The sequence below is a fragment of the Ceratosolen solmsi genome, unplaced genomic scaffold, assembly GCF_000503995.2.
Source record: "Ceratosolen solmsi marchali unplaced genomic scaffold, CerSol_1.0 scaffold6, whole genome shotgun sequence".
NCBI classification, from domain to species: domain Eukaryota; kingdom Metazoa; phylum Arthropoda; class Insecta; order Hymenoptera; family Agaonidae; genus Ceratosolen; species Ceratosolen solmsi.
The window spans coordinates 14,657,078-14,673,732 of NW_011948414.1; the positions used below are offsets into that span (position 1 = coordinate 14,657,078).

The following is a 16,655-nucleotide window of genomic DNA, read 5'->3' on the forward strand; positions in this document are numbered from 1 at the left end:
ATCTACTAACATAATTGATTAAATTTTGTAATTATTTAAGTATCAATAATTCAAAAATCAATAATCAAATAAAGTATCAATTTTCGTCATTTCTTTATCTTACAAGTATATCTTACAATTTATATTTATTTTAAGATGTATTTTTTTTATAAATTGTTATGAAATTTAATCACTTTTTATAAGTAATAATTTTACTTGAATGTAAAGATTCTAGTTTTCAATTTAATAAAATCAGAAAACACTTAGTAATATACAAGTATGGATGCTTTATTTTGTTGTTGATTAATAAATGACTTTTAATTCATCTATAAGCACAATTTTATTAGTTTTTAAATTTAAATTGTGAGGAAATTTTTAAAATATAAGTAATCAATCATAATAACAGTGTATAAGTGTTTATTAAAATATGTACATATTTTCAATTGATTTAAATATTCATAATTTCTATTTCATTAAATACATTTGATTACAATTACTTGTTCATTAAAAATAAGAAATAATAATACATTAAAAATAAAAATAAATTATCACACAAATATTAATTATTTTATTTATAACAAATTTATACAGTAGAAGTAAATAATGCTTAGATGTAATAATTATTGCAAACGAACTATTCTTTATTTATTTATTTTATAAAGATTTAATTTATAATTTTTATATGAATTTAAATTTGTTATAAATATTATTTTATTAAAGAATAAATGTAATTTTGGTAAATAAATGTAAATTTAAATATGAATTTTAAATTCATATATTTTTTTATATATTGTATTTTAAATAATGTCTAAATATGAAAAAATATAAATATGGCAATAATGCTATTTTTTAAAATTAATAATTATCATAGATAATTGTTCTTCGACATTATTCAGATGATTATAATGAGGATAATTTAATTAATATGGAACACTGTATTTCAAATTTTTATTATTTAGTAGCTAATACTTTGGTTAAAACTTTAAATTTAATTGTCCATTTTACATTTAATTATTGATAAAAGCGCAGAAAAAAGCAATTTTTAAGTATTTTGATTTTAAAAGATAAAGAAAAAGTTTTTGAAATTGAAAAATTAAAAAAATTTCTTTATTATTTTTCTAATCAGTACTGTAATCAATAATTGTTGCATTAATCGATTTTAGAATAATTTTAACTCTATTTATTTTAAGTAATTTGAAAAATAAGCTTTTGAATGCAATTTTCTATTCTCAATAATAACAATAAAGATGTTAAAACACTAGCAACTGTAATAATAAAACTAATTCCTTCAAAGATTAGTTTTGGAGCAAAAATTGTCCATACCATTAAATGTCGACAATGTACAGTAGCAGCAAGCATACAAACAAATACCTATGAACAATAATATAGTGATAAAATATCAAATTTATTAAAAATTCTATTTTGAAATTGAGTTTATGACTTACCCTAGCAGCATGAAGTAATATATATTTTCCAGCAACATTAAAAACTTCTGAATGAAATTGGGTATCATTTTGAAAAAGGATGAGTTCACCTTGTTTAATATCATTCCACTGGATTTTTTTTGATTTAATTAAATTAGGAAAAACTAACCTCAACGTAAATGGTGCAAATATAAGAAGTGGAAAAGTCATTCCCAAAATTATATGTGAACCAAATGTATTTATTCCTAATAAAATAAAATTTTGTTTTTGATTCATACATTCAGCATATCAAAAATATAAGATATAAATTACCAAGGAGTATTGCTCGAAGAGAGTGGTGTTGCAATGAACCATCAATTCCAATGAAACCAGCATCCCAATGGATTGTTGAGAAACTTGGTTGATGACCCGTAGCATAGAAGAAATATTCCGCAATAAGGAACCAACATAGAATCGATGGATTAGGAACATGTAGAAATTCTTCTGGTGAATGAATAAAAATATTTTTACAAAGTTACTTTAAGAATCATGAATTTTTTAGTATTTGTAATATTCTGCTTACATTGATATTTACCTAAAGTAGTAGCTCTATTAATTCGATCGATCGCACTAATGTACAATAATCCTATGCAAATTAGATTCATTAAAATTACACTTGGAGTTATAATAAATCCCAGTAATAATGTATAAATTAAACATAAAAATACACTAAGTAAAACAAAGCAGGCACTATAGACAGTTCCAAGTCCAAAGACTATTGGTATTTCATTTTCATCTTCAATTTTTTTGTTATAAAGTACATTTTTAATTTTTTTATAAAGTTTTGGTATAGTTGTTTCTTCTTGATAAATACTTATATTCTCCTTTTCTTTAGGAAGTAGAAATACTGTTAGTGGACGAAAGAATATTAAGAATATAGCATTAACAAATAGTATATAAATAATTATAGGCAATGAATTAATACGCTGTATGAGGGCAGAATTTAATTTTGAAATTCTTTGTAACTTTAAAATCCAGTAACAAGAAATAGTAACAACTATAATTGCTGGAGAAAATCGAGCTAAAATTTCACTTGGAGAATATCCTGATAAATTTCCACAATCACAAAGCCAAATTTTGATGACTGTAATATAAAGTGAAAGTAAAGCAATTGCTACAAGTACAAAAATCATTTCTAAATCTTTTGAAATTATTGATCCTACTTTTCCAATAATAAAATTCATATAGACCTGCTCCACTTGTTGTGATTGTTTCTGTTCATTTCTTTGTCTCCAAAAATAATTTGTACTTCTTATTAATAAACAAATAATAAAAACTATTAATAGCGACATAGAAACATTTATATTTGACCTTTCAAAAATTTTGATTTTCTTATAAGTACTTTGAGTATTATTTTTATATTGCACTGAGTATATAAGAAAACAAAATAATGTAATTAAAAAATAGGACAAAATTTTATTTTCTTCAATAATGTAACTATTTGAAAATACACCAAAAACTATAGTAAGTAGAATTATTCTAGAAAAAATACTTATCATAGTTTTTTTCTGCCGTGATTCTTCGAACCATGTCATTGAAATATAATCCCAGTTTTGAATTAATAAAATACCAAAACAAAGTACTGGTATTAAGCCACAAAAAAATAGAAAAGTATTTTCAAAATTGTCAATTACTTGAAGCCAATATAACCATAAATTAATTGATAAACTTAATAAAAATGTGCAACATATACATGTTAAAAATGAAGATTCTAATATTTTCTGTAGTCGTTTGCCTCTTAATCCACTTATTATTATAAAAAATGAAAATATAGCACAGAAAAACAAAATTAATCCTCTTGATATTAAATTAGGATTAAATTGTACCCATACTTCGTAACACATTTTTCGCACAGTTCTAAAATATTTATCTGATAAATTTATAAATTCTTTCAAATCTATATCACTTTTTATAAATCTCATTTTAAGTAAAAGTTCATTATACATTTTCTTTAATTCTGATAAGCTATTTTCATCGGATAAAAAGTTTTCAGATGAATAAGTATCTATATAATGCTGCACTTGAAAAATATTCCTCCATTGTGAATGTAAAATAAAATTAAAATCAAATGTTTTTAAATCTTGTATATATTCTTTCTTTGGAATTGCTTCAATAATTAAATTTCCAATATTTGAAAATGGAATAGGAATTCCTAAAATAACCGATATTGTTGGAACAATGTCAATCTGATTTACAATTGATGTTGATTCAATATCTAAAATTGTACTTGAATTTAGTAATGGCAAAGTTGAATAAATAAACATTGCTGCCTCAATTTCATCCAATTCACTTCCACCATGATCACCACTTTCTGTCATTCCGTGATCACCAACAACGAAAAGTATCGTATCTCTTTTTTCTGTATTAATTTTTTCAATAATTTCTTCTATAAAAAAATTTGTTTCATTTAATTTTCTTAGCATCTCTGGATGGTGCATTCCGTGTTTATGACCGCAATGATCAATTCCTAAAATATGGGCTATTAAAAGAGACCAGTCTGTATTTTCAATTTCCTTGAAAATTCGATTCTTAACTTCTAAGTCTACCGTATCAAGATCTGAAACATCAAATGATGGAGCTGCGTATTCTCTTAAAAACTTATTAGGATACAATTTTGTCCATGTATCATCTCCCATAAAAACATTTCCATTTTCCATATTTAAATTGATAAAATTGTCTTCTACAATACTATCTGCTGCAAAATTATCATGCATATCAATAAATGTTGGTAATGTACCAGTAGTTATACTTTTTAATCTTTGCATTGTGGTTGTTGGAGGATCAGCTATAAACTTTAATAATTTGGAATTTTTTGAATAATTTTTTAATATTTTATTAATTATAGGCAGTTTATTTCTATGAAAAGAAGCTGATGAAGTTTCATCATAAAATGTAGTTGTAAATTCATATTTTAAAGCATCGACAACTAATAATATTACTCTAGCACGTGGTTTTAAACATTGCCCAGCAATAGAGTGCGGATTTTCAAAATTAAATAAATCTTGTTCAGACAAAGAACAGTTATTGTATTCGATTCTTGCATTTCTACGAAGAAAAAATCCATTAGTAAAAAGAAAAAGGCCAAAAATCATTGGTAATGATGCCCAAAATAATATTGTTAAGTAACTGAAAAGTTTTGCCATTGCTAAGAATGTTCAGTTTCTTAATTTCTTTAACAATATCTATTTGAAGTTATCACATCTGTAAAGTTTTACAAATATATTTTATTTAAATAATTAAATATATATATATATATATATATATAAATATTAATCTTAATTTCATAAGAATATTATTTAACACAAAGTTATACAATAAAATAAGTAATAATATTTAATTAGAAAATAGATTGTTATTCAATTAAAAATATGAAAATATATAAATTATAAATCTGATTACGATAATAAAATATAGTTTTACGGTTATGTTATGCTATTATATGTCATTATATTTTAAAAAGTATATAAATTAACAAAATCGTTGGAAAAATTTACCTTTTTTAGTAGCAAAATTTATATTAACATTATATTTAAACACTTGAATTAAATTTAAAATAATCAATTTTTTTTACTAAAAATGGACTTTTTCTTGTACAAAATATATTACATTATAAAAATAATCATAAAATTCATAACATTATCTTAAATATTATAAAAATCATTGATCAATTAAAGGATAAAACGACATGTCCAACCGATATTTATGTTTTACTATTGTTGTAGAATAAGTGTTTTTTTTTTCTTTTGGATAGTAAACAAAGCTGCCAACTGTAAGTAACGAGAGATTATTTTTCATTGGCTGGCAACCAGCTATTCGGCTAATTCATAAAATTTTTATTGTGTAAAATAACATTTGTAATTTAAAGCATTAATAATAAGTTTATATTTGAAAGGAATAATTCTATGAATATTTCAATTTTCCAATGTAATCTACTACTAATAACATTTCAATCCAATAAATACAGCTTTATATCATCGATATTTAATATTAAAAAAAAAAAAAAAAAAAAAAAAAAAAAAAAAAAATAAACAGTTGATATAAAATATTTTGATACCTAAAATGAAATAAAAAAAATCTTTAGCTTAATTCATTTAAAGTACAAAAAATTACTTTTAAAATATTTAAATTTTTTCAATAATACAATTTAGCTTTTAATGACAATGTTTTAATTAATATTTTAATGTGATTATAACTTTTGCAAAGTATAAAAATATAAAGTAATAAATATGTTGTTCGTATCAAATGTAAATAGATCAGATGTAGATGATAATGAATTTTATACGATTATTCTTATAAACAGTTGATATAGTTATTATTAATTTGCATCCAAGTTTGCACGCACTCTAGCGTCTGCGCAATTTCTTGTCTAGGTTATGTTTATGTTTTCAGGAATAGAAGGGGATGAAAAAATGGCGATCTTAAACTATCACCTGCATGATAATATTGAGTTACCGCGGAAAAACTGAAAGAAAACTTGAGGAAAATGTGAAAGTGTGAATTTAAAATATGAAATAAGACTGTGCTATCGTCTGAATTGTCTAATTCAATAAAAGTAATCGATTAATTTTTTATGTATAAATTAAAAATTTCCATTCCGATATTCGATCAAATTCACCCTTTAAGTTTTTTTTTTCATCTTAGAACGTCTGTATGTAATATCAGAGTGGATTTCTTTTATGCACATTAGATAATTAAATTTTATTATTTTTCATTATTCATATAATTAGTTTATATTGGTCCATTGTAATTGCAGAAGTATAGAGAATGCCCCTGATTGTCTAGGAAAACTTTAGTTGTCATTTTGTACAGCTTGTTTCTATCAACCGGTGGTGTTGTGTTTATATTGTATATATAGTAATTTGCTCTTTTTTTTTATTATTATTAAACTTGTAGTATTTTTATTGATGCATGCTATAGATTACTGTATATATATATATATATATTTTTTTTTTAATTTGTAAAAGTAGTTTTATGTGATTTTAATTTTTTTAATAATTTTGATATAATTTATAATAAAGTATATAGAATTGTATAATTGTATATAATTGCACACAATCACACACACTCACGCACGCGCTTACGCGCCCACACAAATGCACGTGCACGCACACACACGCGCATATATGTATATATATATATATATATATATATATATAGTATGGAAAGGATTGTATAAAAACAATTGTATGTCATGTTTTATCTATATGTTATATTGTAAACATAGCAGAATAAATTTTATCAAAATATTGTCAGAATATAAATAGAATATTTTTACTTAAATTACTAAATCAAATTACTAAACGAACGAGTAAGACCAAATTTATAAAATTTGAATTTATTTTATATGTGTAATAAATTAATTATTAATAGTATATTGTAACTATTACTTAAGCACTATTTTCGTAGTTTAATTATAAATTTAATTAATGTTAAATTTTCATTGTTTAAGTTATAAAAATATTTATAGTTTATTATTTAATTATTTAAATTATTATATTTTTGATCAATAAAAATGGTTCGCATATAAAAATATTTACAGTTTATTTTTTAATTATTTAAATTTTCATATTTTTTTGATCACTATAAAATTTATTATTTAAAAAATAATTAAATGTAGTAGTTATGCTACACGTCATTTATATAAATTTAAGAAAATATAATTATAAGTATTATTGTTCTTGAAAAATGAAACAGTATTGAGAAATGACTTGAAACGTAACAATCGAATGAACAACTAACTATACAATAGCTTACTTTTTTACATTTCTGTGACATTTCATAGGAAAGTGGAGCAAAATAAAAAACGGAAGATATACTTTTTTATGAGAAAGTTGCTGCCAAATGACGAAACCAATGCAATTACGAAAATACGGCGGTTGTTGCATGGGGCGACAAAAAGATAGTAGCTGATCATTGTGCTTAAGTAATGAGCGAGTCTCGGCATCTTCGTTCGGTCTCCGATTTGTACGCAGCCGACGAGATAGAGGTGCTCCTCCTTGAGGAGATTCGCGACCTGGAGCCTCCACTTGCCGCTTATTCGCGGCCTGAAGATATTCAGGACTTTGAAATTGGTACGTTAACGACTGCCGTCTACAATGTTTATATGTATTCGAGCATTATGGCTTATGTTAATTGTACAATATGAATTTTCCATTTAATTAGTTTTTAATATTAGGTGCTTAATTTTTTTTTTATCTTTAAAGTCTATTTATATAATTTCTAGAATTTAATTTTCTATGCTTTGCAACCTCATTATAGTACACTACGCTTGTCTTCCCTATTTATTTCATAAGATAAGATACTTCTTGAATCTGAATTAGATTTTTTAAATGCATGAATTTTATTTTTAAAGCAATTAACAATGACAATTTCAGTATACACATTTCCAGAGTAAAAACTACATTGTGTAGTGATGACTGTGCCTTGTTTTGTAAGAGCTCTGTATCAATTGGATGGTTATTAATTCAAATATAAAAATCAAAATTAAAAGAAGAAATGTAGCCATTGACTTACGGTCTATCCATTTATTTACATAAGTTTTTTTTTTTTTTTATTAATAATAACATAATTGATTAATCATAAAAGTATCTTCAATAATGTTTTAATATTTTGCATAATCATGTTTTAAAAATAAATACTAAATATAAAATTAATATATATAGCTTTGTACGAAATAAAATGAAAGTTATTTCATACAGTAAGCAAATTTTATTTTATATTTATATAGTACAAATAAGTAAATAAAAAATGCCATTATCATTAGTTTATTTTTACATAAACTTAATAATCTTAATTTACAATTATCGTTATGATATATAATTATAATATTACAATTATTATAGTCGAAATTCATAAGTACTAAATACGATTATTGCTTCCATATCGTTTTTACATATTTCGAATTTACATTGGTAAGAAAAATTTTAAACGAAATATAAAAGTATATATGTGAAAAATGTACGAGTAAGCGATTAAAATTTACAATAATAATTTTTAAAGTAAATTATAATTAATTTTTCTATAAATTCCTATATCGTTACAGCGGCTATACGTCTTGTTATAAGAAATAGTTAACTTACAAAACTATGTTTATTGTTAAAGAAATAAAAAATAAAAAATTTCTTCAATAGTGTACTATTGTGGACATGAAATAGTAATTATTAAATATACAAACATATATATATATATATAAGGATTCATTTGTTTATTAAAAATTTTAAACGCAATTTGCACAGAGCTTCGAACATTAAGAGTAACTTTCATTAATAAAAAAGCCTTTCCTATGTTGTATAAACGTTAAAGCACTTACATAATGTACAAGGTACAGTAGAAAAAGTAACGGATATTTGAAAGGGTTCATAAACACATACCAAATAGTGTCGTCTAGTGTAAAGAAATTCAAGCGAGTATCTTTTCTTGAAGTTACTTTGTCGACCGGTCGGTATATGTCCTGCTGAGAGTCGTTTTTTCAATTTACATAGATTACCAAGGTACATCACTCGGCACTCTGTCAATGCTTGAACGCATGTTGCTCGACCTCGAAGATTGTTCTCACTTATATTATAGACATTTGTATCTGAATGTGCGATGTTTTTCTAAACTCCTTTTAAGCTAATATCTCTCTTTTCCTCTAACAAACTTTTCTCATTTACAATGTTTTTTCCCTTAATCTTAAATTTATATAATTCACTGCATATCGTCTATTTAGGAAAAAATAAATACAATAAGTATATATATATATATATATATATATATATATATATAAGTTTAAAAGTAAATCAAGTTGTTTTAATGTTTGATAAAATATGATTAAATTCGTACTTATAATTATAAAAAAAAACAAATAAGAATATCATATAAAATTAGCCTACCTACATATTTTCTATCATCTAATTCATCTTTGCGTAACATTAGTATTAATAATATTTGAAATTGTAAAAAGAAGTCCGTATACTTATAAATGAAAATTAATCTTTAACTCCACTCTAAAAGTAAATACTTCATTGTTCATCAAAATAAGTATTTCATTTTATTTTATATACGATAAAATGACATTTGCGTTAGTTATATAGAATATATTTCGTAAATACAAAATATTTTTAACTTTTGAATAATTTAAAATGTTGAAATCAATGTCTATAACTATCATCAAACTGAATTTTGGAATTTTTATATATTTGTTTATTCTTTTTAACATAAATTCTATAAATTAAAAATTCACAGGAATAATTATATTGGCTCAACGTTAAATAATTAACATTTGACGAAAAAAAAATTGATATTCATTTGAAAAAAAAATTTTTCAATTTTTAACTCAAATCCAATTTAAACATCCTAAAGTTTTATAAAAGTTCGATATATTTTGTAATGTGTTTTTAATTGTAAATTTGATTATAAATATATTATAATATCAAATTTAAAGATTTTTTAATTATTGTATGAAATTGTTGATGCTAAAAAATATGAATGATAATGGAAAAATATGACGAATAAAATATAATGAGACTAATTAAAGTAAATAAACTGTTTATTTTTTAAGATTTTTTAAAAATACATTTTATACAGTTTATACAGTAATACAGTTTATAATATAAATGACAGAAGCTTAATAATTTATTTTGGATTTTAATGAAAATTTAATATCTATATTTTTTTCACTTTAAAATATATAGAATATAAACAATACTTATATAGTGCATCATTTAAAAATATTAAATGTAATTATTATAAATGTTTTTTCAATTTATTGAATTGAATAAATGGAATCTAGTGCTATACATTTGTCGTCCTTTTTTATTGATGTACTTCATTTTTTTTTTATTTTTTGGATTTTTAAATCAAATTTTTATATTTTTTTTATATCTACTACGACGTTTGTTTCTTATTCTCTCTCTCTCTCTCTCTCTCTCTCGTTGTCTCACTCACTCTCATTCGCTTTCTCTCTCAAATAATTTTTGTTATTGTCATTTTTCTTGTTTTCTAATTCATTATTTTCATGAATTTAATAATATATGAATATATAATTTCATAAATTTCGACACCACAACCATATTTATATTTGATATATTAAGTATTTGATATGTAAAAATTACCTCTTAAGTTCTTATATCAATGTATTCTTAAAATTATTAGTCGAAACAATAAATTTAATTACTTCTTTTTTGTGATCGAATATTAAAAAATATATTCAATGTCAAATGATTGTCAAAAGAACGACGACTTCTCTATATACAGATATATCTTATGGATTAAGTTAGATATCAATTTATACAATTCTTGTTCAACTTTTAATACATACAACTAATTTAAAGTAAATATCAGAAATTTGTAACGTACGACAAGAAAATCTATGTATGATAGTGACATTCTACTTAATCAAAGAAAAATAATATCTTAATAACAATAAATTATAAGCTTTATATTTTATTTAGATGTAATTAATTTTTTTATTAATTATATATATGTTCATTAATTTGGGAATTTAATACCTTTGATGAAGTTCAATCTACTTATTCAATTCATTCCAAATACTTAGTTTTTTAATTTAAGGACTTTAAAATAATTCAGATAATTTGTACACTTAAAACTATTATACATAATAATATAAATTTAATTTCTATTTAATATTAAATATTTATTATTCAGCCATGAATTTTATAATAAAGTAAATTTCTATTAATTTTTCTAATTTAATAGTGACATTGTTTTATTTTATATGTTTCATTAAATAATTATATTATATTTTCTTTCTTCAAAATATAGTATTTATTGTAATAGTAGTTACAACAAATTTACTTTACAGAATAAATTTTTTAACAATATTTCACCAAATAGCAACCATAATACATAAAAGGCTATTAGAAATTCAATTGTTCACATTGATTTAAACGAGCAATTATATAATTATTTTGAATTATTTGACTTTGATTTTGAATGATCTATAATAAATTAAATTATATGAACTGTTTAAATTGCATTTGAAACACTTTGCATATTGTGCATTTTATTAAAAAAATTTTTTTTATTAATTTTATTTGTTTAAAATGAATAAGCAAAACTCAATAAATTATATAAATGTAGTTTCTCAATCAATAAAAATATAAATATTCGATAGTTTAATGTTTATATAGACAATACTTTTTAATTGATATATATATATATATATATATATATATATATATATATGTAATGTAATGTCAGAAAAATCATTGAATCATGATTAATACATTTAGGACATATAGATTCAATAGTTTTATGCTCTGAAAATGTATCGTGATAAAAAGTCGAGAGTCATTGTAAAACGATTTACGGACAGCAGATCGTTTTTCGGTATGTAAATTAATAAGCCATTGGGTTTACCATAAAGAGTCTTGAGCATGACTTTCGATTTTATTTTATCTCAGATCATAAGTCTACAATATCTGTAAATAAGAATCTGGCATTGCATCTTTAACGGTTCTTTGGGTTCAGATTTTGTATTAGTTTAAGGTACTTGTATGAGGGTAATGTACGGTGTATAATAATTGCAAATGAAAATATGCTCTATATATTTTTATATTATGATATTAAAATCATCATTGGTTATTTTTATTCGTACATTAATATTATAAGGTAAAATATCACATTGATATATAATAATTTAGCATTAAAGCAGTTTAAACGACTCTTTTAATACAATGAATTTTTTTTAATATAATGTAAATATATTAACTTTGAAAATCGTTATTACCATATCATTAAAATTTCAGTAGTTTTCTATTTAAATATGAATTGGATGCATTGTTTATAGTAAATATTTATTGTTAGTAAATTAGTTACTAGTAGATAATGCATGACGTAATTATTATTAATTACAACAGTATACTTGGGATGGATATCAGTTGAACAAATCAATTATTTTCAAAGTTTATAATAATTAATACAGTTAGTATTGTTTTGTAACACTTCGTTTCATTATACGTATAAACATGGTTTTGAGGGAAAAGCTATTAGTTCGTACTATTAAAGGATTTCTAAAGAAATATAAATCACGAATATAATCTTAATGTCAAAATCGGTAAAGTACGTCCTAAAACGAGTTCTGTGCAAGTGAATAAAATAGTCTCAACTGCAAATAAAGACCAATATAATAACGTTATATAAATGAGATAGCGTCTGGTAGGAATATAAAAATCAATTATGAATTCGTGGACCACGCACGTTGTGACATTTAAAAGGTTCCACCTTTAATATAAAGTGTAGGGTCAAAGGGTCCAGAATGTATCATGTATTTTAGTTTAAAAGTGAACTCGGCTAAAGGCGGTCAGTCGGCATTTTTCGGTCAATAAAATGCTGTTCGGTTCTTTCTTTTTGTACGCTAATAATGAAAAAAAGAATGTACCCGTAGTGGTAAACGATGGGGGTGGGGGGAATTTGAGAAATTTGCTTAGATATGCTGTGCATACAAGGGGTTTGAAAAAATTCGATCGACCGAAGTTAGCAATGCTATCGATTTAAACGCAGCAGGCAGCCGAACAGGAGGGCGCATCAGCTCTCAATCTTCGGAGCTGGATTCCCCCGGAATACATTCGACAGTTCACTCCTGGGATTCGCACGCGAATTATCATGGAAATTATGGGCACGGCGATCATCGGCACGATTCTTCTGCGAATGCCATGCCATGGCCCAGGGCTAGTCATCTGATTTTTTACTGCGATATCCAGAACCACCTTAAAACCGCCACCGGCCTCGTGAGGCTGCTTTTGCTCGTAAGTTTTTCACTTTCTATTTACGTATATTTCATTTATTAACTATCTTTCTTTCTATTTCAATCCACATTTTTACGCTCCTTACTTTTATATATTCATATATGCAGATTTTTTGTTTATTTACTTACAACTTCTAAATCTTATTTTTAATGAAACGAATGTAGTTGTATGATTAATTTGAACATTTTTATTTTTGAGATAATTCATTTTCATTAATTCGATTAATACTGTCATATCTCTATTTTGAAAATTGCTATTATTACTATTATAATTTATAACGAAGATATAATTATAAACTTATCTATTTAATGCTACCCGAAAGATCTCTTATATTGGCTTAATTTTATAGTGTTATAAAAAAAGTCACGAGAACACATAAATTTATTAAATTTTAATAAAATTTCATTCTCTGACATATTTATTTAAATCAAATGAAGTTTCAGAAATATGAATTTTCATTGCAAATTTATTTATTATTTTAATTTTAATGCTCACAATTATTCAAATCTCAATGTATTAATTCGATAAATATTAAGTAATGACAAATAATTGCAACAAGTGGTGTTGCTTTATTTGGATATTTTTCAACTATATTCAAAGAATATATCTATAAAAAAAAAAAAATGAATATAATAATATAAGAATATGTGTAAACTATATAGAAAATTATATCACAGATTACAAATCAAACTATTACAAAACTTATTTTTTGTTTACCGATTATATGCATAAAATATGCTTAAGATTAAAAGTATATAAAGTATTCAGTAACTTATTTGAGAAACTATTGCATTAGTGAGGTATGGTTATAGAAAGTCGTAAATTGCCTAAATATAAGAATGTCTCTTCAAAATAATTTTAATGAAAAATTCGGAATTTCAAAGGAAAATTACTACGAGCTTTGAAAAATAATTTCAATACAAATAAATTGTATCCACTTTATTATTCAGGAAAATATTAGATGCCTTTGTAATAATGCTCGTTTGTATAATTTTAAACTTGTAATTTGTAAATAGAGTTCATGTATATATTTTACTTCATTGTTGTAAAAGGCAAAATTTAAAAATTAAAGCACTTCTTTTTCATTTAAATATCCTAAAATGTATAGATATGGATTAGCAAATTAGTTTTATTAACTATCTACAATAGGTATTAAAAAATACATGATATTTATTATATTTTTCTATGTAATATAATAATATGTGTAGATAAATTTGTATATTAATATATTCATTTATATATTAATGTATACTGTGCCATAAAAAATTCATTGAATTTAAGTATTATATGACTATTTAGAAATTATATTAAATAAGTAGTAGTCGATTAGGATTAAAAATTAAAAAAGAAATTAAAAATTTAATTAATAATAATTTACAATGAATTATTCTTCTTTTAGTTAAATATCATGAAAATAATGAAAGGCATTAAATAACTAATATTTTAAATGACATGCAGAGTCAATATTAGAAAAAATGCACAGTTTTTTTTTAAATTTTCTTTTCATAAAACTTTTGAACGATATAGTCTTTGCAGACGTAAGTAAATTATGTTTATAAAATTATTTAAATGAAAAATAAAATTAAGCAAACTTCGATTTACGCATTATAAATGAAATAAATGCTTAATTTATTAGGTGCTATATCATTAAAGGCAAATATTATTTGCGGATTATGGCAAAGAAAACTAGATGCGGAAGATGAAAATTATGCGAGTACAACATATACAATATATTTTAATATTTATAATTCTACGCATTCTAAATTTTTTATAGTAAACTTCTTTTTTTTAAATCGTTAGAAAGGCTTATAGAATTTCATAGCAATATGTATTTAAGAATTTAGAAATTATTTTAAAACACTTTTCAGAAAGTATTGAAAATGATTTTAAAAATAACTTTACAGTAGCTTCATTATTAATAATGATTTTAACAAATATTTTTATCAAAATAAATTTATTGTGAAATTAAAGAAACAATAAATTGAATAAGAATCTTGAAGATTAACATTCGGCGTATCGAATTTTATAGGTGTAAATAATTGTTATACGAGTGTAAAAAAACGAATAAAGTGAAAATTTGTTTTTTTCAGGTATCTTCAGCAGCATGTTTGGTAACACTTTGTAGTTCAGGAACTGCTAAAGTCAGTCTTTTTATGCTACCACTAGTTGGAAGGCTTCGTTTCATGATCTTTGTTGCGGTCTTCTGTGTGTTAATAACTGCTCTGCTTTTGTTTTTGGACATCTCACACGTCGTATACTTCTTTCCCTTTAACTGGGCACGACTGGTAAGAACAACGTTGTTTTTGTTTATTAAGGTAATGAATGAATAAACATCACATTCATATTGTCCATAACAAAAATAAAATTATAATATTTTTGAGTACAAAATTATTTAATAAATAGAATAAAATGTGTAATTCCAATATATTATTTGCTTTTAAAAATTTATAAAAATGTCAAGCAATCAAAATTGTTATTATTTTTTATTAAAAAAATAATGTTTTTATTTTTATTATATTTTATTACTTATTATTTTTATTTTATTATTCTTTATTAAAAACTAAAATCAATACTATGTAATTAGACTAATTGGAAATGTAAAGACAAATGAAATTTATGATTTATGAAAATACTTTTGAAAAGAATATTTTTTAAGTATTTAAAATTTTTACCTTCTTCGTGTGTTTATTCGCTTTGCATTTTCTTAAAATTTTTTTTATTGTTTCGGTCATTATGATTCGGTCATTATATTCTAGTTTTTATCATTCAATAATTAAAAATCTATGTTTAAGATTGTATAGAATATATTACTTATTCTACTATTAATGATTGTTACATTGTACGACGGTGTATGTCTAATAACGTCACATTGTAAAAATAATTAAAAATGTCTGGTAATTATAATATTTTAGCCCGTGTAGTTCAACGTGTAATATGTATCGTAAAATTCATACAGTCGTATGTATAATTTGAAATGTATAACGTATAAGTATGCCAGAGAAACGAAAGCTCTCAATGTATCAACGATCGACAAATCGGAACCTTTGAGAGTTCTGGTATTCGTCATGACCAAAGTACGCGCTAAAGATTAGCGTTATTAGATATTTACTTTTATGAATATCTTTCAAATATCCAAATATTGAAATTGTTGAATTCTCTCATGTTATCTCGAGCGCAATTTACAAAAGAAAGAAGGAACGAGAATAACATACGATTTAGTAAAAAAAAAAAAAATAAATAAAAAAAAAACAAAAAAAAAATACACCACTCGGAAAAATTGAAGCTTTCAATATCCTTGGGAGCAAAGAAAAAACACTAGTCAGACGACTTTTTCATAGACATTAAAGATAATCGAGCGTATACATCTCTATTATCCTTTGCAAGCAGTGTACGACGGCATTTCTCCATATATACCCATTGACATTCTTGCGGCGGGCTTTTTTCTTGGTTCACAGAATGCCTGGAT

The 16,655-nt window shown here is 23.5% G+C and overlaps 2 protein-coding genes across 4 annotated transcripts in view; one reads left to right on the plus strand and one right to left on the minus strand.

The window, feature by feature from the left end:
• Positions 1-1,113: 1,113 nt before the first annotated feature.
• On the minus strand, positions 1,114-4,633 carry PIG-O (phosphatidylinositol glycan anchor biosynthesis class O). 3 transcript variants are annotated; one of them, XM_011507196.1, is made up of 5 exons: positions 2,368-2,738; positions 1,978-2,289; positions 1,716-1,886; positions 1,425-1,648; positions 1,114-1,350 (listed from the first exon to the last, which is right to left on the minus strand). In XM_011507196.1, exons 1-5 carry the CDS (start codon positions 2,732-2,734, stop codon positions 1,165-1,167), a joined length of 1,260 nt encoding a protein of 419 aa, XP_011505498.1. In that variant the 5' UTR covers positions 2,735-2,738; the 3' UTR covers positions 1,114-1,164. The 3 variants fall into 3 exon arrangements, with proteins under 3 accessions (XP_011505498.1, XP_011505496.1, XP_011505497.1); XM_011507194.1 differs by having other exon boundaries at positions 1,978-4,633; XM_011507195.1 differs by having other exon boundaries at positions 1,716-1,883; positions 1,978-2,738.
• A 2,597-nt stretch (positions 4,634-7,230) lies between these two features.
• LOC105368223 (uncharacterized) overlaps positions 7,231-16,655 on the plus strand; it is an 11,607-nt gene continuing 2,182 nt past the window's right edge. The window contains exons 1-4 of the mRNA XM_011507197.1: positions 7,231-7,513; positions 12,945-13,189; positions 15,280-15,485; positions 16,645-16,655. The exon at positions 16,645-16,655 is cut by the window's right edge and continues 242 nt beyond it. Of these exons, the coding sequence (XP_011505499.1) occupies positions 7,369-7,513; positions 12,945-13,189; positions 15,280-15,485; positions 16,645-16,655 (607 nt within the window). The 5' untranslated portion in view covers positions 7,231-7,368. The remainder of the gene's footprint in view (positions 7,514-12,944; positions 13,190-15,279; positions 15,486-16,644) is intronic.